General features: G+C 41.2%; 1 protein-coding gene across 1 annotated transcript; it reads left to right on the top strand.

Moving 5' to 3' along the window:
* The first annotated feature begins 13,701 nt into the window (after positions 1-13,701).
* On the top strand, positions 13,702-14,892 carry LOC133655143 (histone H2B-like). Its single transcript, XM_062055077.1, has one exon. It carries the CDS (start codon positions 13,715-13,717, stop codon positions 14,087-14,089), a length of 375 nt encoding a protein of 124 aa, XP_061911061.1. The 5' UTR covers positions 13,702-13,714; the 3' UTR covers positions 14,090-14,892.
* Positions 14,893-18,737: the final 3,845 nt, after the last annotated feature.

The raw sequence follows: 18,737 nt of genomic DNA, 5'->3' as shown, positions 1-18,737 counted from the left end.
GAATTGTTTCGTTTTCTTACGTTTTGTTCTAACCCACCAAAGCCCTTAAAGCAGTGGTTCTTAAACTTTTTTTGTCATCCCCCACTTTGGACAAGGGGGAGTTTTCAAGCCCCACCTGCCCCCATCGCCCCAACAGAACGCTAATGCCAAGCTTAACATTTTCAAATTTATTGAACATCAAGTAACATCAAGTTGTATACATTCAAACTCAATAACATAAAATGACATCAAGTTCAATAATAAATAAAATAACTGTGCAGCTGTGGTATAACTTGCATCAAGTTCAATATCAAATAAAATAACTTGCATCAAGTTCAATAATAAATAAAACAAAAGTGTTATAACTTGCATCAAGTTCAATAATAAATAATAAAAAGTATGATCAAGTATGACACATAGAATGGATCTGCTATCCTCGTTTAAATAAAAAAATGTCATTTCAGTAGGCCTTTAAAAACACATCCAAAGTGATAGAATAATAATGAACGCAGTAATTTCCATTGGGCGCGACTGACGCTGTGGTCAAAGTTGGAATTGCCACAAAACACACTTTAAGATATTCAGCACTTTACTGCCGTCTGGCGGCTAAAGTAGATAGCGCATCCCCCAATTTGTCACGTTTCATGTGTCAGGTAAACCGTGACAAACGGGGGGCCATATGAATCCCTTTCCTACTTTACTGTACAATGTCTGCTCTCACCAGGATGTCTTGCTGTTTGGATGAAAAGTTATCATAATCCACACAGTTTCAAAACAGTTTGTCTGTGTAAACGCTTAAAATAGAAATATTGCTAATACTCGGTTCATATTCAGGTCACGAAATGTAAACAAAGTATTGTTGGCGCTTTTGGGATTAATTTTTAAAATGATTTAGAGGCAAAATCGTTAACTCGCATTGGCACCATTGCTAGCTCACTCTTTCCAATGTTTGCGTATTTCCAGTATGACTGATCTTATATTATGGTCAAAGTGCAGAAGCGTTACTACAGTGACAAAGAATCTAAAGAAATTCCCGAATATTTTCGAAGTGAAATATTCAAAATTTGTGGCATTTTGTGATGTTTGTAGACAATATTTTCACATACTTTGCCGATTGTAAATACAATTGGATATGATTTAATGGATGCAAAGAAACACAACTAAGCATATAAAGTCAACTTGTTTCGCTACTCCACTGGTACTTTAAGTAAATTTAGGCTTAGACTTAGACTTCCTTTGTTGTCATTCAAATTTGAACTTTACAGTACAGATGAGAACAACATTTCATTGCATTAGCTGGATGTAGTGCAGGATAAAAGAGCAATATAAATAAATAAATTTACTGTGCACATAAATATATTGCACGTTTACGGATGTATGTTATATTGTCTTTATAGTCCAGCGAGTTAATCCGTTTTGGGGGGGAATTGAGGGGATTATTATGATGGGTTCAAGAGTCTTATGGCCTGAGGGAAGAAGCTGTTACAGAACCTGGAGGTTCTGCTACGGAGGCTGCGGAACCTCTTTCTAGAGTCCAGCAGTGAAAACAGTCTTTGGTGGGGGTGGGAGGAGTCTCTACAGATTTTCTGAGCCCTGGTCAGGCAGCGGCTTTTTGCGATCTAGTATTTGTTTGTACTGTGGATAATGCATATGTTTAAGAGTTATTTTTTTTAAATTCATAATCATGTTTGAATCAGCTCATATGTTTCCATGTATACTCTGTATACCAGTTTCTCTTTGTCTTCAGATTGCCTGTTTAGACAGGGTCGTAAACCATCAGGAATGTGAACACAACCCCCAAGTCTCTCTTCTTATCAGTGTTGAGAGGGGGGAGGGGGGGGGGGAGATGGGGGCTTTCTTTGTGTGAAAAGAGTTGCTTTTTCCTTTGGAATGCCAGATCAACTTGGGCTACGCATTTGGATGTGTTGTTCGAGGCTGGTCTCTATTCTCAAATATTTGACAATAAATTACAAAATACCTATTCTGTGCTTGGTGGTACCTTTGAGTTCAGTGTATATGTCATTAAGGAACTTGGGACTGACCAGCGTTTTACATCCCACTTGGAGGAACATCTGGTCAAACGCAACAATTTGGGGGCTTCGTCCGAGATGACACGCTGACAATTGGACCTTCTCTTGCAATCTTCTGGACAGACTCACATGGCCAAAACATAATTCAAGGTAAGCAGAACCTTTCTTTTGAGATAAAATCTGCATTAGGAGTCTGTCCTGAGGTCTGTAAGTCAAACACAGAATTGTACCCCAGACACAGAGTGGTGATTTTGATTGATTGATTGCATTTTGATAGATTGGTTGCATTTTGCCGTAGCCACCATTGCATAAAAGTTGTGAATACCACTCACGTCATTGTGTCAAGATTACCGCGACGGGCTGCTTCACTGACGAGTAAGCAAATAGTAACGGGTTAGAGTTAGAGGCTCTGGCTGCGTATTGTACAATAAATAGTAACGGGTTAGAGTTAGAGGCTCTAGCTGCGTATTGTACAATAAATAGTAACGGGTTAGAGTTAGAGGCTCTAGCTGCGTATTGTACAATAAATTGCACGGGTTAGAGTTAGAGGCTCTAGCTGCGTATTGTACGATAAATTGCACGGGTTAGAGTTAGAGGCTCTAGCTGCGTATTGTACGATAAATTGCACGGGTTAGAGTTAGAGGCTCTAGCTGCGTATTGTATGATAAAAGTACGGGGTTACAGGCCGCCGTATGGTTCAGGGGTTTGAGGCCCCTGAAAAAAAAAAATGGACACAATGGCCAAGGAGTGTGATGGCGGCTGGGGGAAAATGTGATTAGTCATTACTTTGTAATGATCAATTGAATGGACGGTTGTCGAAAAGAGAACGTTCCTTGAAAGGGTTAAGAGGGAGTTTACAATACTCGAAAAGCTGTGAACTCAAACGTCTGGTAAAATAAAAAATAAAATAAAAAAGTAACTGGAAGTTTTATGGTAAAGTGAAACACAGAGAGAGAGTGCTTACGTGTGCGTGTGTGTGTGTGTGTGTGCGTAGGGCCGTAGGCACTTGCTTGTGTGTGCGTGAGTGCTTACACGTGCATGTGTGTGTGTGTGAGCTGGATGCGCGTGATCATGTGTGTGTGTGTGTGTGTGTGTGTGTGTGTGCGCTGGTGAAAATGGAACAGGCAGGTCAAGAGAAAAAAGAGCAGGGTTGGTGCTCGAGAATTTAAGAGTTTGGCGTATGATAAAAGTAAATGGGGATTATGTGGAAAAACGAAATGCAGCAAAAGAACAGATGATTAATGAGACAAATATGACAGATGGATTGACTGGTCTTTTGCCTGCCGCGCATGCGTAAGACAATTCAAACGACCCGCCCAGACTTTGACTAAGCCACCGCCCTATGACGTAAAGCCGGAGGCGTCTTTATACCCACTTTTGACAGTCACAGGAGGAGCCCTGGTGGTCGAAACAGAAACAAAGCTCTCTGGTTCACCCCCTACTCCTGTGACAAATGAGGGCGGTGCTCACACAGCCTCTCTAAGATTGAACCCTCCTCCAAAACTAACGCTGTCTCCTGAGTGTAAATCACCTCTGGTGCCTAAGCCCCAAAATAACATCCACCCAGCGGAAAACCTCCCGAATATGCCTAATCTTACTAGACAGCAGATAATGCACGAGTGAACGCAAAACTCCTCACTTTACACGCCAGACCATTTTGTTGCCATAAACAAATGCCCTCCCCCAGTAGATGACAGTCTCTCACGTGCACATCAGACATTCTTGAACAACACACAACAGAGCCAGACTTTGTGGTCTCCTGTAACTGTTAATGGCTCAATGGAAGGCTACATTGACCAACACCCACATGAACCACATGCATACAACACACGCTTAAAAAAAAAAAAAAAGCTGGAGGGACACGCATATCCACTTTTTCCTGATAATAGCGGCAGATTTCAATATAAGCCTTTTGCTGTGGCAGACTTTAGAAGCATTTTGTATCGTTGTGTTTCCACACAAGATGGCAAAAATACAGAACAACAAGCAGGATTAATGGCTGAATCTTCGACCTCACCGATAACACCATACGTTACAAACATAGCTACTGCTATGCGCAGTCTCTTTCCTCAAGATGAGGATGATAAGGCTAATGACAGAGCAGCAAGGAAGCAACTCCTTAATTTACAGATCGCTGAAGATAAAAGGTCAAAAGAACTAATTAGTAAAAAATCAGCTAGGGTATATTCAGCACTGGGTGACCTTGCTTCTGAGTTCCAACAGGTGGAGGAAAGAATCCTCAACAGACGTGCGACCAGACGGTTGGACTCGGGTGGTGGATAACACGGTGCTTCAAAGCCAGTCCGGGGTGGAAACTGTTTCGGCTGTGACCAGCCTGGTCACTGGAGTCGTGACTGTCCGAACATTTCCGAACAGGAAAGGTTCCGTAGTGCCAACAAACAAACACAAAAGCGTGGCAAAGGACGCCCACCGCAGGAGCCTCAGCAGGAGATACAGACTGGCCCCCTGCTGGACATGAGTGTCAACGGACAATGTTATCAGTTCGTGATTGACACTGGCGCCACCCATTCGATTCTGAATGCAGAGGTACCTAAGAAACTGTGTGCTTCCTCTTTAAAGGTCGAAGGCTTCGCTGGGGTCACAAGAAGGTTACCTGTCACCAAACCACTTCCGGTTCTGATTGCGGGACACACACTAAAGCACCCCTTCGTGATTGACCTGCACACGCCCTGCCAGATTGGTACTGACCTCCTTTACAGACTGTACCCTGACATTTAATATCGCACAGAAGGAACCTTCCTGGTGTTACCTGACGGCTCAACCACCCAGCTGCGACACCACTACCAAGGCTCTTCCATGAGCTCATACCACAGCCTGAAACAACAGGAATGGCTGACAACCAGCTGCTCTAACAGTGAAAACCCTGACTGACTGAGATGCTTCCGTGTGTTCTGCCACCCAACTCACCATTTGTTATGATTATTTATATATGTTGGAACTCAAGGTGTGGCTGCTCATGTTGACCTATCTTTGCAACAGCTAGCATGGTATAAGATGGACACAATAGTGTCCCACATTGTTCCCTTGCTGTCTGTCTCGCCTACAAAACCAAAGAACTTAGGTGCAATGATAAGACACGGCGTAGCTGCCAAACATTACACCGACACCCAAATACCACATTTTCAATTGTTTAGGTTTAGCACATAGTTGTGTTGAACACATAACTATGGGCTGCACTTTAGACACCTGTAGGCTACGAGGAGCTAGCAGCTACACAACAGGTGAGCTAAAACGACACATTACACATTTAAGCATATCAAATAATTATAGTTGCTCATTACATACACAAAGTTGCCATGGCAGAAGTCTGATAGAAGGTATTCAGTAACAAACGTGTCCGCATCATTCGACTTTCTACAACATGAGCTTGACTTAATCAATTATTGGGGCCACCAGGTGTGGTAAAATTTCAAAATACTATTGATAAAGCATCTGCCATACGGGTAGTATTTTTCTAGTATTTGTGACAATATAAAATATAAGCATATTTAGTGGAGTTAGAGTTATTTGTGATATTGCTAAGGGGTCCCCTACCCTAACAACACCCCCCAGTGGACAACAGAGGCTAAAGAGACTATCATTGACTTCAAACATGACTTGTCCTCCGCTACTTGACTATTAGCTGACCTTTTTCTTAGATGTTTCTGAAAGTGATAGTATGACTAACACAGTCCTTTTTCAGAAACAGAAGGGGGTGAGTGAGGGTGGATACAGACTCCTTGGAACAAAATCGACAATAATCCGACTCTGACACATTCCATAGTTTTAACGTTTTTCCCGTGGGTAAGAAGTTATAACTAATTTTAATTTGAAAATAACGATTTTACACATCGATAGTATTTTAGTAGATCAAATTTAGAATATGGAGGAGGTGAGGGTGAACCATGTATAGTCTTTGATTTCACTGATATGATCAATACGGTACAAGGGAAAAGGTACGTACTGACTTGTGTTGACAATCACAGTGGTTGGCCGGAAGCAACAACAACCTCAAAAGAGGATGCAATATTAGTAATTAAATGACTTGTGAATAACCTAGTACCCCGACATGGTTTCCCCAAAAAGATTAGGTCAGACAACGGCAACCATTAAAAAAAAAAAAAAACTCACTTAGCCTTGGTCGAAAAGGCTTTCGGACTAGAACACAGGTTTGGGGTACCATCCTGAGTCCCAAGGTAAGGTTGAAAGGATGGACCAGAACATTAAAAACTAATTGGCTAAAATCTGTGCACAGACCAAATTTAATTGGATTGACATGTTGCAATTAGCGTTAATGTTCATTCGAAGGTCCGTGAATAAAACTGTTTTACCGCCCTTTGAGTTTTTCACCCTATGAGCTGCATACAGGTCAGCCATTCACAGGACCAGCAGCCGCCATGGAAGGAGGACTCAGCGTAAAACCAAAATGGTATTTTACACAAAAAATTGCAGAATTTGTGTGCCAGTTCTTCTGTACAGATACGAGGATGACAGCCCGCCACTCCAGATTCCCTTCCGCCCGTTGAGAGGGTCAAGATCTAGGTCATCAAACGCAAGTGGACGGAGCCCAGGTGGACTGGTCCCTTCAAGGTTGTGGAACGGACGTCCCACGCCCTTCGACTGGCTGGTGGAGGGGACACCTGGTACCACCTCTCCCTCTGCACTACAGCTGAAGAACCTGACAGATCACCAGGGGATATCATTGCTGACATCGCCACTACATCTGCCCCACTCGACCCCCCAGCAGCGCCTTTTGAGCCTGAGGCATTTGAAGAAGAACGGGAGCAGAAAACGACTCATTTTTAGTGTGTGTTACCGAGGTAACACACATAAGGGGTGATTGTGCTAGTAACCTCTCCCCCTCTAAGTCATAGAAGAGCGAGGCTTTAATTACACACACATAATCCTACAGCCCAGAAGACGACGCTGAGAGAGAGATTTTCTACCTATATTACTCTTTTTAACTTCTATATTGTATATCCTTATTTGAGACCAGCCTTTATACTCGAAGTTATCCAATTTCTCTTGCTTGTTTTCAGCATAACTACATGTGTCTTTACATTAAGTGAAAAGTTTGATGTTTATCCCCGTTTTGTTACCTAAATTACTCTGATATTGATAGACGAAAGGCAGGATGTTACACCCGGTAGTGTTCCCTGACGGACTGGTGCTTGGGCGTGTTCTACTGTTTTTGTGTCTCAGTTCATCCTTCCTGACGACAGTGACTGACAAGTGTCTAAGAACATACAGCGGACTTTAAATAGACTGGGTCAAAGGGGATAGCAAGACTTATTTTTTGACCTGTGCAGTGTGATTAATTACGGGGGACACAATAGCTATTACCGTGGTAATAACCTCTATATTTGTTACGACTCAACCCTGAACCATTGGTGTCGGATGCAGACAACATACTATGGTAAGTGGTGCCCATCGTCCCTTTTATGTTGTTTTGGGGGTTGACCTGACTGATACAGACTCTAAAGGAATTATTAAAATGAATGTCCTTGAGAGGGCGTTAACTACCTCTACACCCTCTGTAGCACCTAAAGTACCACCACACCTTGGTGGTGTTTCAAAGGCTCTCACATCTGTGCGTGCTAATGATATCACCACCGAAGGCCTGGTAACTTTGACCTTAGGAGCGGGTACAGGTAAACCTGTGGCTCAGGCGGATGCCAAAACCTGGGTGACTGTGTTGCTTGTTCCGTTGGACGTCCTTTTCCCCACACTTACCCCGCCCCTTTTAAGTTGACTGACATAAATGGCTCAAACTGTCTTATTTCCTTGTTCTCTGAACCCACGCCACCAGGGTGTGATTTGTTGGCTAGTGTGTACCCTCCTGTTGACAATTCCACCCGACTTCTTCCATTTGTGGCCCAACAGCTGAATTACACGTGTTTTCAATTCAAAGGACCCTCTTCGTCCCCCAACAAATTGGGTGACATTAACCCTTCCTGGTGCACCACACTGATAGATGGCTCAAGGATAGGCCCTTGGGCACGAGCTGACTTATTCTGGTATTGTGGGGAGCACAGATTGTACATTAGAATCCCAACGTTATCAGTAGGGCTTTGTGCTATAGTTAGACTGGTGACCCCACTCACTCTAGTGGGTCCCAAATTAACTCCCCTTGTAACTCCTGTCTCAGCGGCCTCTCTAACTTCTCGCCGACGCCGCCATGTTTTATCTCGAAGGAGTGTAAAGGGCTCCTTTGATCTGATGAGAAACCCTGATGGTGTTTACTTTGATGCAATTGGACAACCAAGAGGGGTCCCCTCACAACACAAATTGTGGTGTGAATCCTGTGCAGGTTTCGAGAACCTTCCTATCATTGGTGCTATTTTCCCTGTGACTGCTACTAAAAATGTAGAACGCATTAACTATGTTTTTTATAATCTGTTGAGACTGACCAACCTGACTCGTGACGCCGTTGAGGGACTTGCTGAACAACTTGCCCCGACCTCCCTCATGGCCATCCAGAACCGCATAGCCCTTGACCGCATCCTAGCCAAGGAAGAAGGTGTGTGTGCAATGTTTGGTGACCAATGCTGTACCTTCATTCCTAACAATGCTGCCCCCGATGGCTCGGTCCAGAGCGCCTTAGAAGGCCTCGGAGCCTAAGAACTTACTGAAGTTTTCGGTGTCTCTGACCCCTTTAAAGATTGGCTTCATAACACCTTTGGCAGGTGGTCTGACCTAATTAAGTCGGCCCTGGTCTCCATTGGAGTTTTCTTGGCCGTCATAACCTCATGCGGATGCCTTATTGCCCCTTGTGCTAGGTCTCTATGCACCCGCATCATTGTTAGAGCTGTCAAAGGTCAACCCCACCCTGGTTCTGGGCTTGCTATGTCACTGAAGGGGGTCAAGCATAGTGGTGACTTTCAGGGACTGTTAGTTTCCTTCCCTGACAATGACGACATTGACGTTGACTCCCTCCTTCTCTCTCCCATGTAACTATGATTTGATTGTTTATCGATAGCTTGCTCGAAAACCAAAACAGCACCTACTTTAATGTAGGGCGTGCTTTAGAGGTGTTGCTCTCGTAGGAGAGATCTTTTGGATAAGATCTGAAGGGGGATTGTGGATAATGCATATGTTTAAGAGTTATTTTTTTTAAATTCATAATCATGTTTGAATCAGCTCATATGTTTCCATGTATACTCTGTATACCAGTTTCTCTTTGTCTTCAGATTGCCTGTTTAGACAGGGTCGTAAACCATCAGGAATGTGAACACAACCCCCAAGTCTCTCTTCTTATCAGTGTTGAGAGGAGGGGGGGGGGGGGGGGGGCTTTCTTTGTGTGAAAAGAGTTGCTTTTTCCTTTGGAATGCCAGATCAACTTGGGCTACGCATTTGGATGTGTTGTTCGAGGCTGGTCTCTATTCTCAAATATTTGACAATAAATTACAAAATACCTATTCTGTGCTTGGTGGTACCTTTGAGTTCAGTGTATATGTCATTAAGGAACTTGGGACTGACCAGCGTTTTACATCCCACTTGGAGGAACATCTGGTCAAACGCAACAATTCCTAAACTTATTTCTCTTATGGCTGAATTGTTTAGTTTTCTTACGTTTTGAACAGTTCTGTTGGGATCAACATTGGGCTGGCTTTCACTCGCTGGCGTGAGCTCAAAGATGAGTGTTTTCAGACTGATGCTGCCTTCGCTCTGTTCCTGCTAAACTAGTAAGTGACTTCCGATGCTCAAATCAAAATGATAATGCTAATGTTAGCTATCGGAAATTTGTGTTGCAGCAATAAATAGCCACCAGCTTGATAGTTCGCAATTCCACACTACTTCATTCGAAAAAACTCTCCCGCCATGTCTTTCTTTGTTTTGGACCTGCATCCACCCCGACACATTGTTGGTAGTGGCGTCTTGTTTGGAGCGCAACCCAAGATCATTTCTTGATAGTGTCTGCTATTTAACATCGTCAGCACAGAGACGTACTATTTGTAATGTGTGCCAATATTACTTACAATTATTCTAACAGTTTGTCAAAGTCTATCTAAGTTATCACAAAACTTTGTGTTTCAATGAGTTCCTGGCGAGATGACAAAAGCTGTCTTTAATCCTACCAAGCAGAAGGCTTGTAAAACTCCAATGTGTAGGATGGGAAGCAACATGAAGGTGTTCTGTTTCTTTTATGTTTTGTAATCAACAGAAATATATTGTCTTGACCCGAGAACTACAAAGCGAACAGGGAGCAGGGCCTGACCTCCCTCCAGGCGACCTCTTCTTTGAACTGTTTTATGACCTTTTCTTTGAACTGTTTTAATCAAAGGCGATGGCTGTTTACGACCCCCGTCCCTTAGAAACAGCTGTTGCCATGTAATCAGGGAAAGTCTAAATAAAAGAGGAGGCGTACAATCTTTCGCCAGAGCGTGCTGGAGACTGTTCAAGAGTACAGCCCAGGCGTCTCTCCTCAATTGAGCCAAATGTAATTCTGTCTCTGTTTAATTCCTTGCATCTTGTCTTGTTTAATAGAGGTCATTAGTGTTTGAACCTGACACAAACTTTATTGATCCACAAGGGAAATTGTTCCACACAGTAGCTCAGTTTCAAAGGATGGAAAGGGTAAGGATGGAAAGGATAATGCAGGTTTTAAGTAGACTAAAAATGTACCATAGTAGCAATATAAAATATAACAAACATGTAATATATAACATATACACTACCGTTCAAAAGTTTGGGGTCACCCAAACAATTTTGTGGAATAGCCTTCATTTCTAAGAACAAGAATAGACTGTCGAGTTTCAGATGAAAGTTATCTTTTTCTGGCCATTTTGAGCGTTTAATTGAACCCACAAATGTGATGCTCCAGAAACTCAATCTGCTCAAAGGAAGGTCAGTTTTGTAGCTTCTGTAACGAGCTAAACTGTTTTCAGATGTGTGAACATGATTGCACAAGGGTTTTCTAATCATCAATTAGCCTTCTGAGCCAATGAGCAAACACATTGTACCATTAGAACACTGGAGTGATAGTTGCTGGAAATGGGCCTCTATACACCTATGTAGATATTGCACCAAAAACCAGACATTTGCAGCTAGAATAGTAATTTACCACATTAGCAATGTATAGAGTGTATTTCTTTAAAGTTAAGACTAGTTTAAAGTTATCTTCATTGAAAAGTACAGTGCTTTTCCTTCAAAAATAAGGACATTTCAATGTGACCCCATATATATATATATATATATATATATATATATATATATATATATATATATATATGTATATATATATATATATATATATATATATATATATATATATATATATATATATATATTTATTATATTACATATATTACCCACCGGACTGTTCAAAAAGTAAGGTCAAATTGTTCCTAAGTTTTCTGAGAGGGGCTGAATAGGGATGAAATATTTAGCGCGCAGGGCTTGACGTGTTACCTAAAAGGTTTTACATGATTTGTTCCTTCCAACATGACAACTGACACAAACACGTTCCTTTCCGCCGCCGCAGGCGACCAAAGTAAAAACAAGCCAATGACAGCTCACAGGACTTCTTTCTGACCGCACAGTGCTCAGTAGCATGCAAATAGTGACATTTTCCACCTTGGAAATCCTCTCCAAAATGTTCACGCGCTGCCATTTCGCTTCGGAGAGCCGCAGGTGGTCGTCGCAGCTCAACACTTGATCTTTATTTGAAAGAGCGCAGAGGGCAACGAAAGGTCCCGATTGTTTGCTCCAAATACCGCTTGCTGAAATAACACAAGGCCCTATCAGAGCATCCAACTATCAGAAATGACATTTTTGGCGTCTGCGGAAGAAGATCAGTCTGTCAGGTCTTACAAAGGTTTAAACTTCACAGACTGATGTTTGGCATTTGGACTTCCTCTCTGGTGTGACCTTTGCAAACGTATCTGGTGTCAATCAACACTACTTTGCTACAAAACTATATCGTTCGCGGTGACTCGCCGAGGAGAAAGGCGGCGTTTTGATTGGAACGAATAGCATCTTTTCAGGAGGGGGGGGGGCCGAAAATGAAAAATCAATTTTAAATACGACAAGCTCTGCTGCCTTGAAATTGCATAGTCGCTAAATAAATGCAAGCGTAGAGTCGGTCTTGTGTGAATGTTTTGACAGGCACAGAAATAAGATCTTGTGCAATTATACAAAGAAATCACTGACTTTTTAAACATTAAGAATACTTTTATCTTTTTAAAGTGCAAGCTAATAAGTTAAAATGTCACATGATGCAACACATGGAGATGAAAGTTGATTCCAGACCGCATCTGCAACCCGGCCTTGACTCACTGGTTTTAGCCTTTGCGGCACAGCGCCATCAAGTGGCCAATCGGTGACTTGCAACACACCGCCAGTAAAATGTTGTCAGGTTGTATATTTTCCTCTTTAAGAGCTGTGTTCTTACCGCAATTCGGGGGGAGAAAATGTCCTTTTTACGAGTGTGTTGCTGTTGGCAGATGGTGTACTTTGGCAAAGCCATCCAAGTCATTTCCGGTGTGATGACTCGAGGGGGAGTTTGCTGTCGTTTGTGCCTCTTTTAGCCGCTTAATCTACTCCACTCTGTTTATTTTGTCCACAATTTGACAACATATAAACGTTTAAAGCGCACGGACTTAATCACTCTTCGTCAAAAGTGTTCACTACTGGTGGTGTTGTCAGCATGGCGTTTTAATAAATATGCCGAAAATTGCGGCAGCTGTGTCACTGCTTTACGGCAGACGTAAAGGAACACGGCATGTCGTTAGTCATATATGCTAATGCTAATTTGTTGTAGTTTTAATTCGTTGTTGGTGATGGCAGCGTCAGATACTACGTTGCGTTGCTGGGAATTGTGTTGTTTTCTGCTCATATGTGCATTGGTACACTTCGACAGCCTCGGGTGTTTTTGTTTAGTGTTTTATTAGAGGCGACGTTAACAGACGCTAGCTCGCATTGCTAATACATTGTCCTACTTCCGGTTTTTAGAGGACGCGAGTGAAAATGTAAAATGGCTCATTATTGTCATAACGCTATACATAATTACCACTGTGTTCTATTTTAGACTACCATGCCCCACAGTATGGCACATGAATACAATTTGTTTAGCGTTTTATTAGAGGCGACGTTAACAGACGCTAGCTCACATTGCTAATACAGTGTCCTACTTCCGGTTTTCAGAGGACGCGAGTGAAAATGTAAAATGGCTCATTATTGTCATAAAGCAATACATAATTACCACTGTGTTCTATTTTAGACTACCATGCCCCATGGTATGGCACATGAATACAATTTGTTTAGCTTTATGACGTCAATAAATCACTCCCCCCCCTCCTTCCGTGTTCTTGCGTTCTAAAAAAGGCAAAAATAATCGAATGGTCTCTTATTACCACACTGAATCACCCTTCTTAGCACTGGACGAAAACCCAGAAGCTGAAATATATTTTAGAACCTATATTTTTTTATAAAGGTTTGTCGGATATCGTCGGGGTTGTAACAAAGGAAGGGTTGCATTATTTAATTCACTGAAGCGTATGGGCGTCACATTTCCGCAATGGGAGTATCGCATGATGTGGTCAGCCAATCAGAACGTCGCTCTGGCACAGTGAACTTTGAATGACATTCTTAGCCAATCAAATGTAAGCGTTCACACAGGGCTATTTGCATCACAGTTGAACGCGTCTATAAGAGCACTAGCGCCCAGTCTGCGCATCACTCGTCATTGAAGAGTATCGTTAAATATGCCTGAGCCAGCCAAGTCTGCGCCCAAGAAGGGCTCCAAGAAAGCCGTCACCAAGGCCCCCGGCAAGGGCAAAGGCAAACGCAGGAAGGGAAGGAAGGAGAGCTACGCCATCTACGTGTACAAGGTGCTGAAACAAGTGCACCCCGACACCGGCATCTCATCCAAGGCCATGAGCATCATGAACTCCTTCGTCAACGACATCTTCGAGCGCATCGCTTCTGAGTCGGCCCGCTTGGCTCAGTACAACAAGCGCTCCACTATCACGTCTAGGGAGATCCAGACCGCCGTGCGCCTCCTCCTACCGGGCGAGCTGGCAAAGCACGCCGTCTCTGAGGGCACCAAGGCCGTCACCAAGTACACCAGCTCCAAGTAAAGATGTCTCGCCCGCAACAAACAAAAGGTTCTTTTAAGAGCCCCACACTTCAACCTCTGGAGCAAGTTGCCTATGTTACCTATGTTGATACCACTGGGGCATAAAGACCTATTTTAACCAAAATTATATCGACAATACCAAATTGATACTAATACAGTGCAAATACACTTACTGACCCCTTAAAGGGCTGAGTTTACAAATATAAAAGAGCAGAATGTAACGAATAGGCGATTTTTTGGTATTTCTTACACTAACTATAATTACTTTCATCATATACAACACAATTCCGTGTCTTTGATATGTAAGTGCGATTTTAACCGATACATATTATACTGGGCTTTATAACAATTAGGAGGGTTTGTGTTGTTTGTCCTCCCACAGAAACCATATTAGGACAAAAATGAAATTCACCCCTGTAGTGGAATTTCTGACCTTTGAACTATATTTCGTGTCTGTCAAGAATGTCTGCTCGTTTCATTCTTTTCTATTCTAAACAATTGAAGGACGAGATGTAGGTAAAAGATGAATATGGAGTCGCTCTGACCATACTACAAAATGTTTTAATTGTCTCATGACTAAGGGACTCAAGGATGTTGTGGAACAAACAGGTTGAAAACAACAGGACCTTGAGGCATGGGGAAACAGATAAAAAGGCCAAGGGCTAGGTGTTATTGCTTGATTCTTGTGTCCTCCGGAGGATGTTTGTCTGTCTGCACGGCTAACGCAATCCAACTTTGTACTTTTTGACTATGGGTAAATAAACCTTTTGTACCAAACTCACTTTTGTTGCTGTTTAAGCTTCGGACAATCCACTACACCCCATTTTTTTTTTCCATTTCCACACATTTTTGAAATAGTTCCATGGAGCCACCAAAGAGTCGTATGTGGCTCTAGAGCTGCGGGTTGCTGCCCCCCGACTTAGTGAAATATGTTTATGTATGTTTTTATTTTATTTTGAAAACTTCCATTTTAGGTCAAGGGTGTCTAAACTTTTTCCACAGAGGGCAATATGCTGAATAGTGTATATATTTGTATTACATTTTAATACAAATATATCAATATTTGTATATTTGAGTTTACAAATTTTAAAAATACAGATTTATTTTTAGTTTTGTCTCTTACACTAACTATAATTACTTTGATGTATAACACAACACCATGTCTTTGATATGTAAGTGCGATTTTAAACCTTTTCATATTTTAATGAAAAAATATAAACTTTTCAACATAATGCCCTCTGTGGAAAAGGTTTAGACACCCGTGACCTTAAATGGAAGTTTTCCAAATAAAATAAAAACATACTTTACTAAGTCGGGGGTCAGCAACCCGCAGCTCTAGAGCCACATGTGATTCTTTGGTGGCTCCATGGAGGTATTTCAAAATGTGTGGAAATGGAGAAAAAAAATGGGGTGAATTTTTTTTTGGTCGTAATATGGTTTCTGTAGGAGGACAAACACGACACAAACCTTAATTGTTAGAAAGCCCACTGTTTAATATGTTTGTGTTTATGTTAAAGTTAAAGTACCAATGATTGTCACACACACTAGGTGTGGTGAAATTTGTCCTCTGCATTTGACCCATCCCCTTGTTCACCCCCTGGGAGGTGAGGGGAGCAGTGGGCAGCAGCGGTACCACGCCCGGGAATCATTTTGGTGATTTAACCCCCAATTCCAACCCTTGATGCTGAGTGCCAAGCAGGGAGGTAATGGGTCCGATTTTTTTATGGTCTTTGGTATGACTCTGCCGGGGTTTGAACTCACAACCTACCGATCTCAGGGCGGACACTCTATGCTTCACTGATGAGAGTATTTGGCGAGCGCCGTTTTGTCCTACTAATTTCAGCGGCCCTTGAACTCGCCATCGTGTGGACTGTGACTCAACAGTTTGTTTACATGTACGACTTTCTCCCACGCTGCCACAGAAAGATGTGTTTCATGCCACTCCTCCTTTGTTTCATTTTGTCCACCACCAAACGTTTTATGCTGTGCGTGAATGCACAAAGGTGAGCTTTGTTGATGTTATCGTTTTGTGTTGACTGCTAATCAGGCATATTTGGTCAATGCATGATTGCAAGCTAATCGATAACATAACATGCTATTGAGTCTAGCTGAATGTACATATTGCATCATTATGCCACATTTGTAGCTACATTTGAGCTAATTTAATTTCCTTTACTTTTGTGCATTTACTTTATTTTTCCATGTTTAATGACATTATCGGTATGTAATATTGGCTGCATTTCTGATAGTTTGCACTAACTCATGGATCCATTTGAAAGATTACTACAGCCATAATAAACACTGTTAAAAGTGTAATTGCACATTGACGTTTTGATATAGGCAGAATTTTTGACAACAGGTTATGGAGTTACACTAGCGTATTTTATTTTTATATGGGGAAATGTGAGAAAAAAGAGCAGAAAAATCGGTATGTAATGAGAAAAAATTGAAGTCACCTAAAATACATTATAAAACAAAATGTTTAAGCATTTTTTTAATTAAAAGCTTTAACTTTTCAGTATGCGATTCTTGGTGGAAAAAGTTTGGACACCAAAGTATCAAAAGTGTCAATATTTTATATATATTTTGATTTAATATTTCAGTATCAGGCTGGTATCAGCGATACCAATACTTTTTGCAAATATACCTAATACATTGTAAAAGTTGTGTATATCAAATATGTCTCATAGGATAAATAATACAGTACAAGACAAGTTGTTTATTTGTTTCAAATTATTAAATATATTGAAGTAGTGGCGGGAATAACAATATAGTCAGGCTAATAAAACAGGACAAAAAATACAAAGTACAGGAAAATGGTGTTTCAAACTATAAAAGAAGGATTTGAATACATTTATCATTTCAGAACCACTATTAGCATTAAAAACTAATTCCTAATTCAGTTATATGAAAATATGGTAACACTTTAGTATGGGGAACACATTCTAAGCAACAAAGACTTAATTTAGAACATATTAGGGTTAGGGATGGGGTTGTGGTTACTAATAAGCAATGATTCTGAGGTTGTTGAGGGAAGACTTAGTTAATGGCTTACTGGTTGTATAATAAGGTCATGCAGAATAAGGCATTAATAAGTACTTAATAATGACTAACTAAGAGCCAATATGTTACTAATTTGCATGTTAATAAGCAGCTAATTAATGGTGAATATGTTCCCCATACTAAAGTGTTACCCAAAATATTAACGTGAAAATACTGAACATGTAAATAACACCACAAGTTTAATCACTTTTTATACTGTGTTCTTGTTAACGATATATTCATTATCTCAAATAGCTGAAGTATCAACAGTGTCATCTTTAGATTTGAGAATCAATATTACAACAAAAAAATCTGGTATCGGCGGTGTCGACATTTCAGTATCAATCCGCACATCACTAAATATGTATGTAAAAGTGTAAATAAACATTTATTAAATATTAGGACATACTAAAAATGTGCACACAAAATTGTGCTACCCTACCTAGTGGTGTATGCTCGACCGACATCAGAACAATGAAACATTCTAAAAATAATAATAATAAAATTAAAAACAATGAAAAACAAAAGTATATTTTTAAAAGTTTTATGTTTGAGTCCAGTTGCCAGTTGGGTGACATTGTGTCTGCATGTGCATAAAAATGTCTCCCACACTAACGGCTCACAACAGTGAATCGGTTATCATCGTTCACGCAAAAGAACCATTCAAAAGACTCAATTCGTCTGTGAAAGTCAAGTCTCTACAGTAGATAATCAAATATCCCCAGGGGTCGATCGAAGGGGATGCACATTTTTTCCAAGTACAAATATTACTTCATTAATCGGAACTATTTTAAAAATATTGACGATAATTATATCTTTGTTTTATTTTACTGTAAACATTCCATTAGGTGGTGCCATATCCCCCTGCTTTGACATATTTTATTGACTTTTCCCTCACTTTAAAAATCTGTGTAGCACAAGATCATTAAAAACCACAAAAAAAATACACCAATAAATAATACATGCACATAAAAAATATAAAAACAACAAATAAAAATGTGGACATTATTAAAATGTAAATCCAAAATCAGAATCAGAAATACTTAAAACAGAAAAAATAATTCAGTCAAGCCTGGGCCCCCGGAAAGAGGGTCCAGACTGAGGCCAAGGAAGAAAAAAACTCTTAACCATCGCATAGCACACATAAACATGTGTGTAAGAGGGAAAAGTCAAAGGACAAATTACATTAAAGTCGTTAAAAGAGCAGAGCTGATGCAACCAGCCATTTCTACATACAGCTACAAAAGTAAAACAACAACAACGAAAAACATATACACTGTGGTGGCCTCTGCGGTGTTCCACGCCATCGTCTGCTGGGGAGTGGGGAGCATGGCCAGAGACAAGAGCAGACCCAACAAAGCAACCAAGAGAGACGACTTCACCCTCGGCCGCCCACCAACTCTCGGCCAGTGTCCAATCCGCATGGATGAGCGAGGATACGCCTAAGGAGACCGAGGTGTCGGATACCTGCTCATTCAGCCAAGACACTGTGAAGTCCGTCCCGGCACTCAGCGCCAGCTCCGCAGCTCTGTCTCTCTAAAATTATACCTGCTGTGTACGCTTGAGCTCCTTTACACATCAGAATAATGAACCAGAAAAGTGAATCC

This window comes from Entelurus aequoreus, linkage group LG08, assembly GCF_033978785.1.
Source record: "Entelurus aequoreus isolate RoL-2023_Sb linkage group LG08, RoL_Eaeq_v1.1, whole genome shotgun sequence".
Lineage (NCBI taxonomy): Eukaryota > Metazoa > Chordata > Actinopteri > Syngnathiformes > Syngnathidae > Entelurus > Entelurus aequoreus.
This window is presented reverse-complemented; position numbering and strand designations above follow the sequence as displayed.

What these genes read in the sequence shown, in the direction of transcription:
- LOC133655143 (XM_062055077.1), top strand. Translation starts at nt 13,715, where the DNA reads ATGCCTGAGCCAGCCAAGTCTGCGCCCAAGAAGGGCTCCAAGAAAGCC.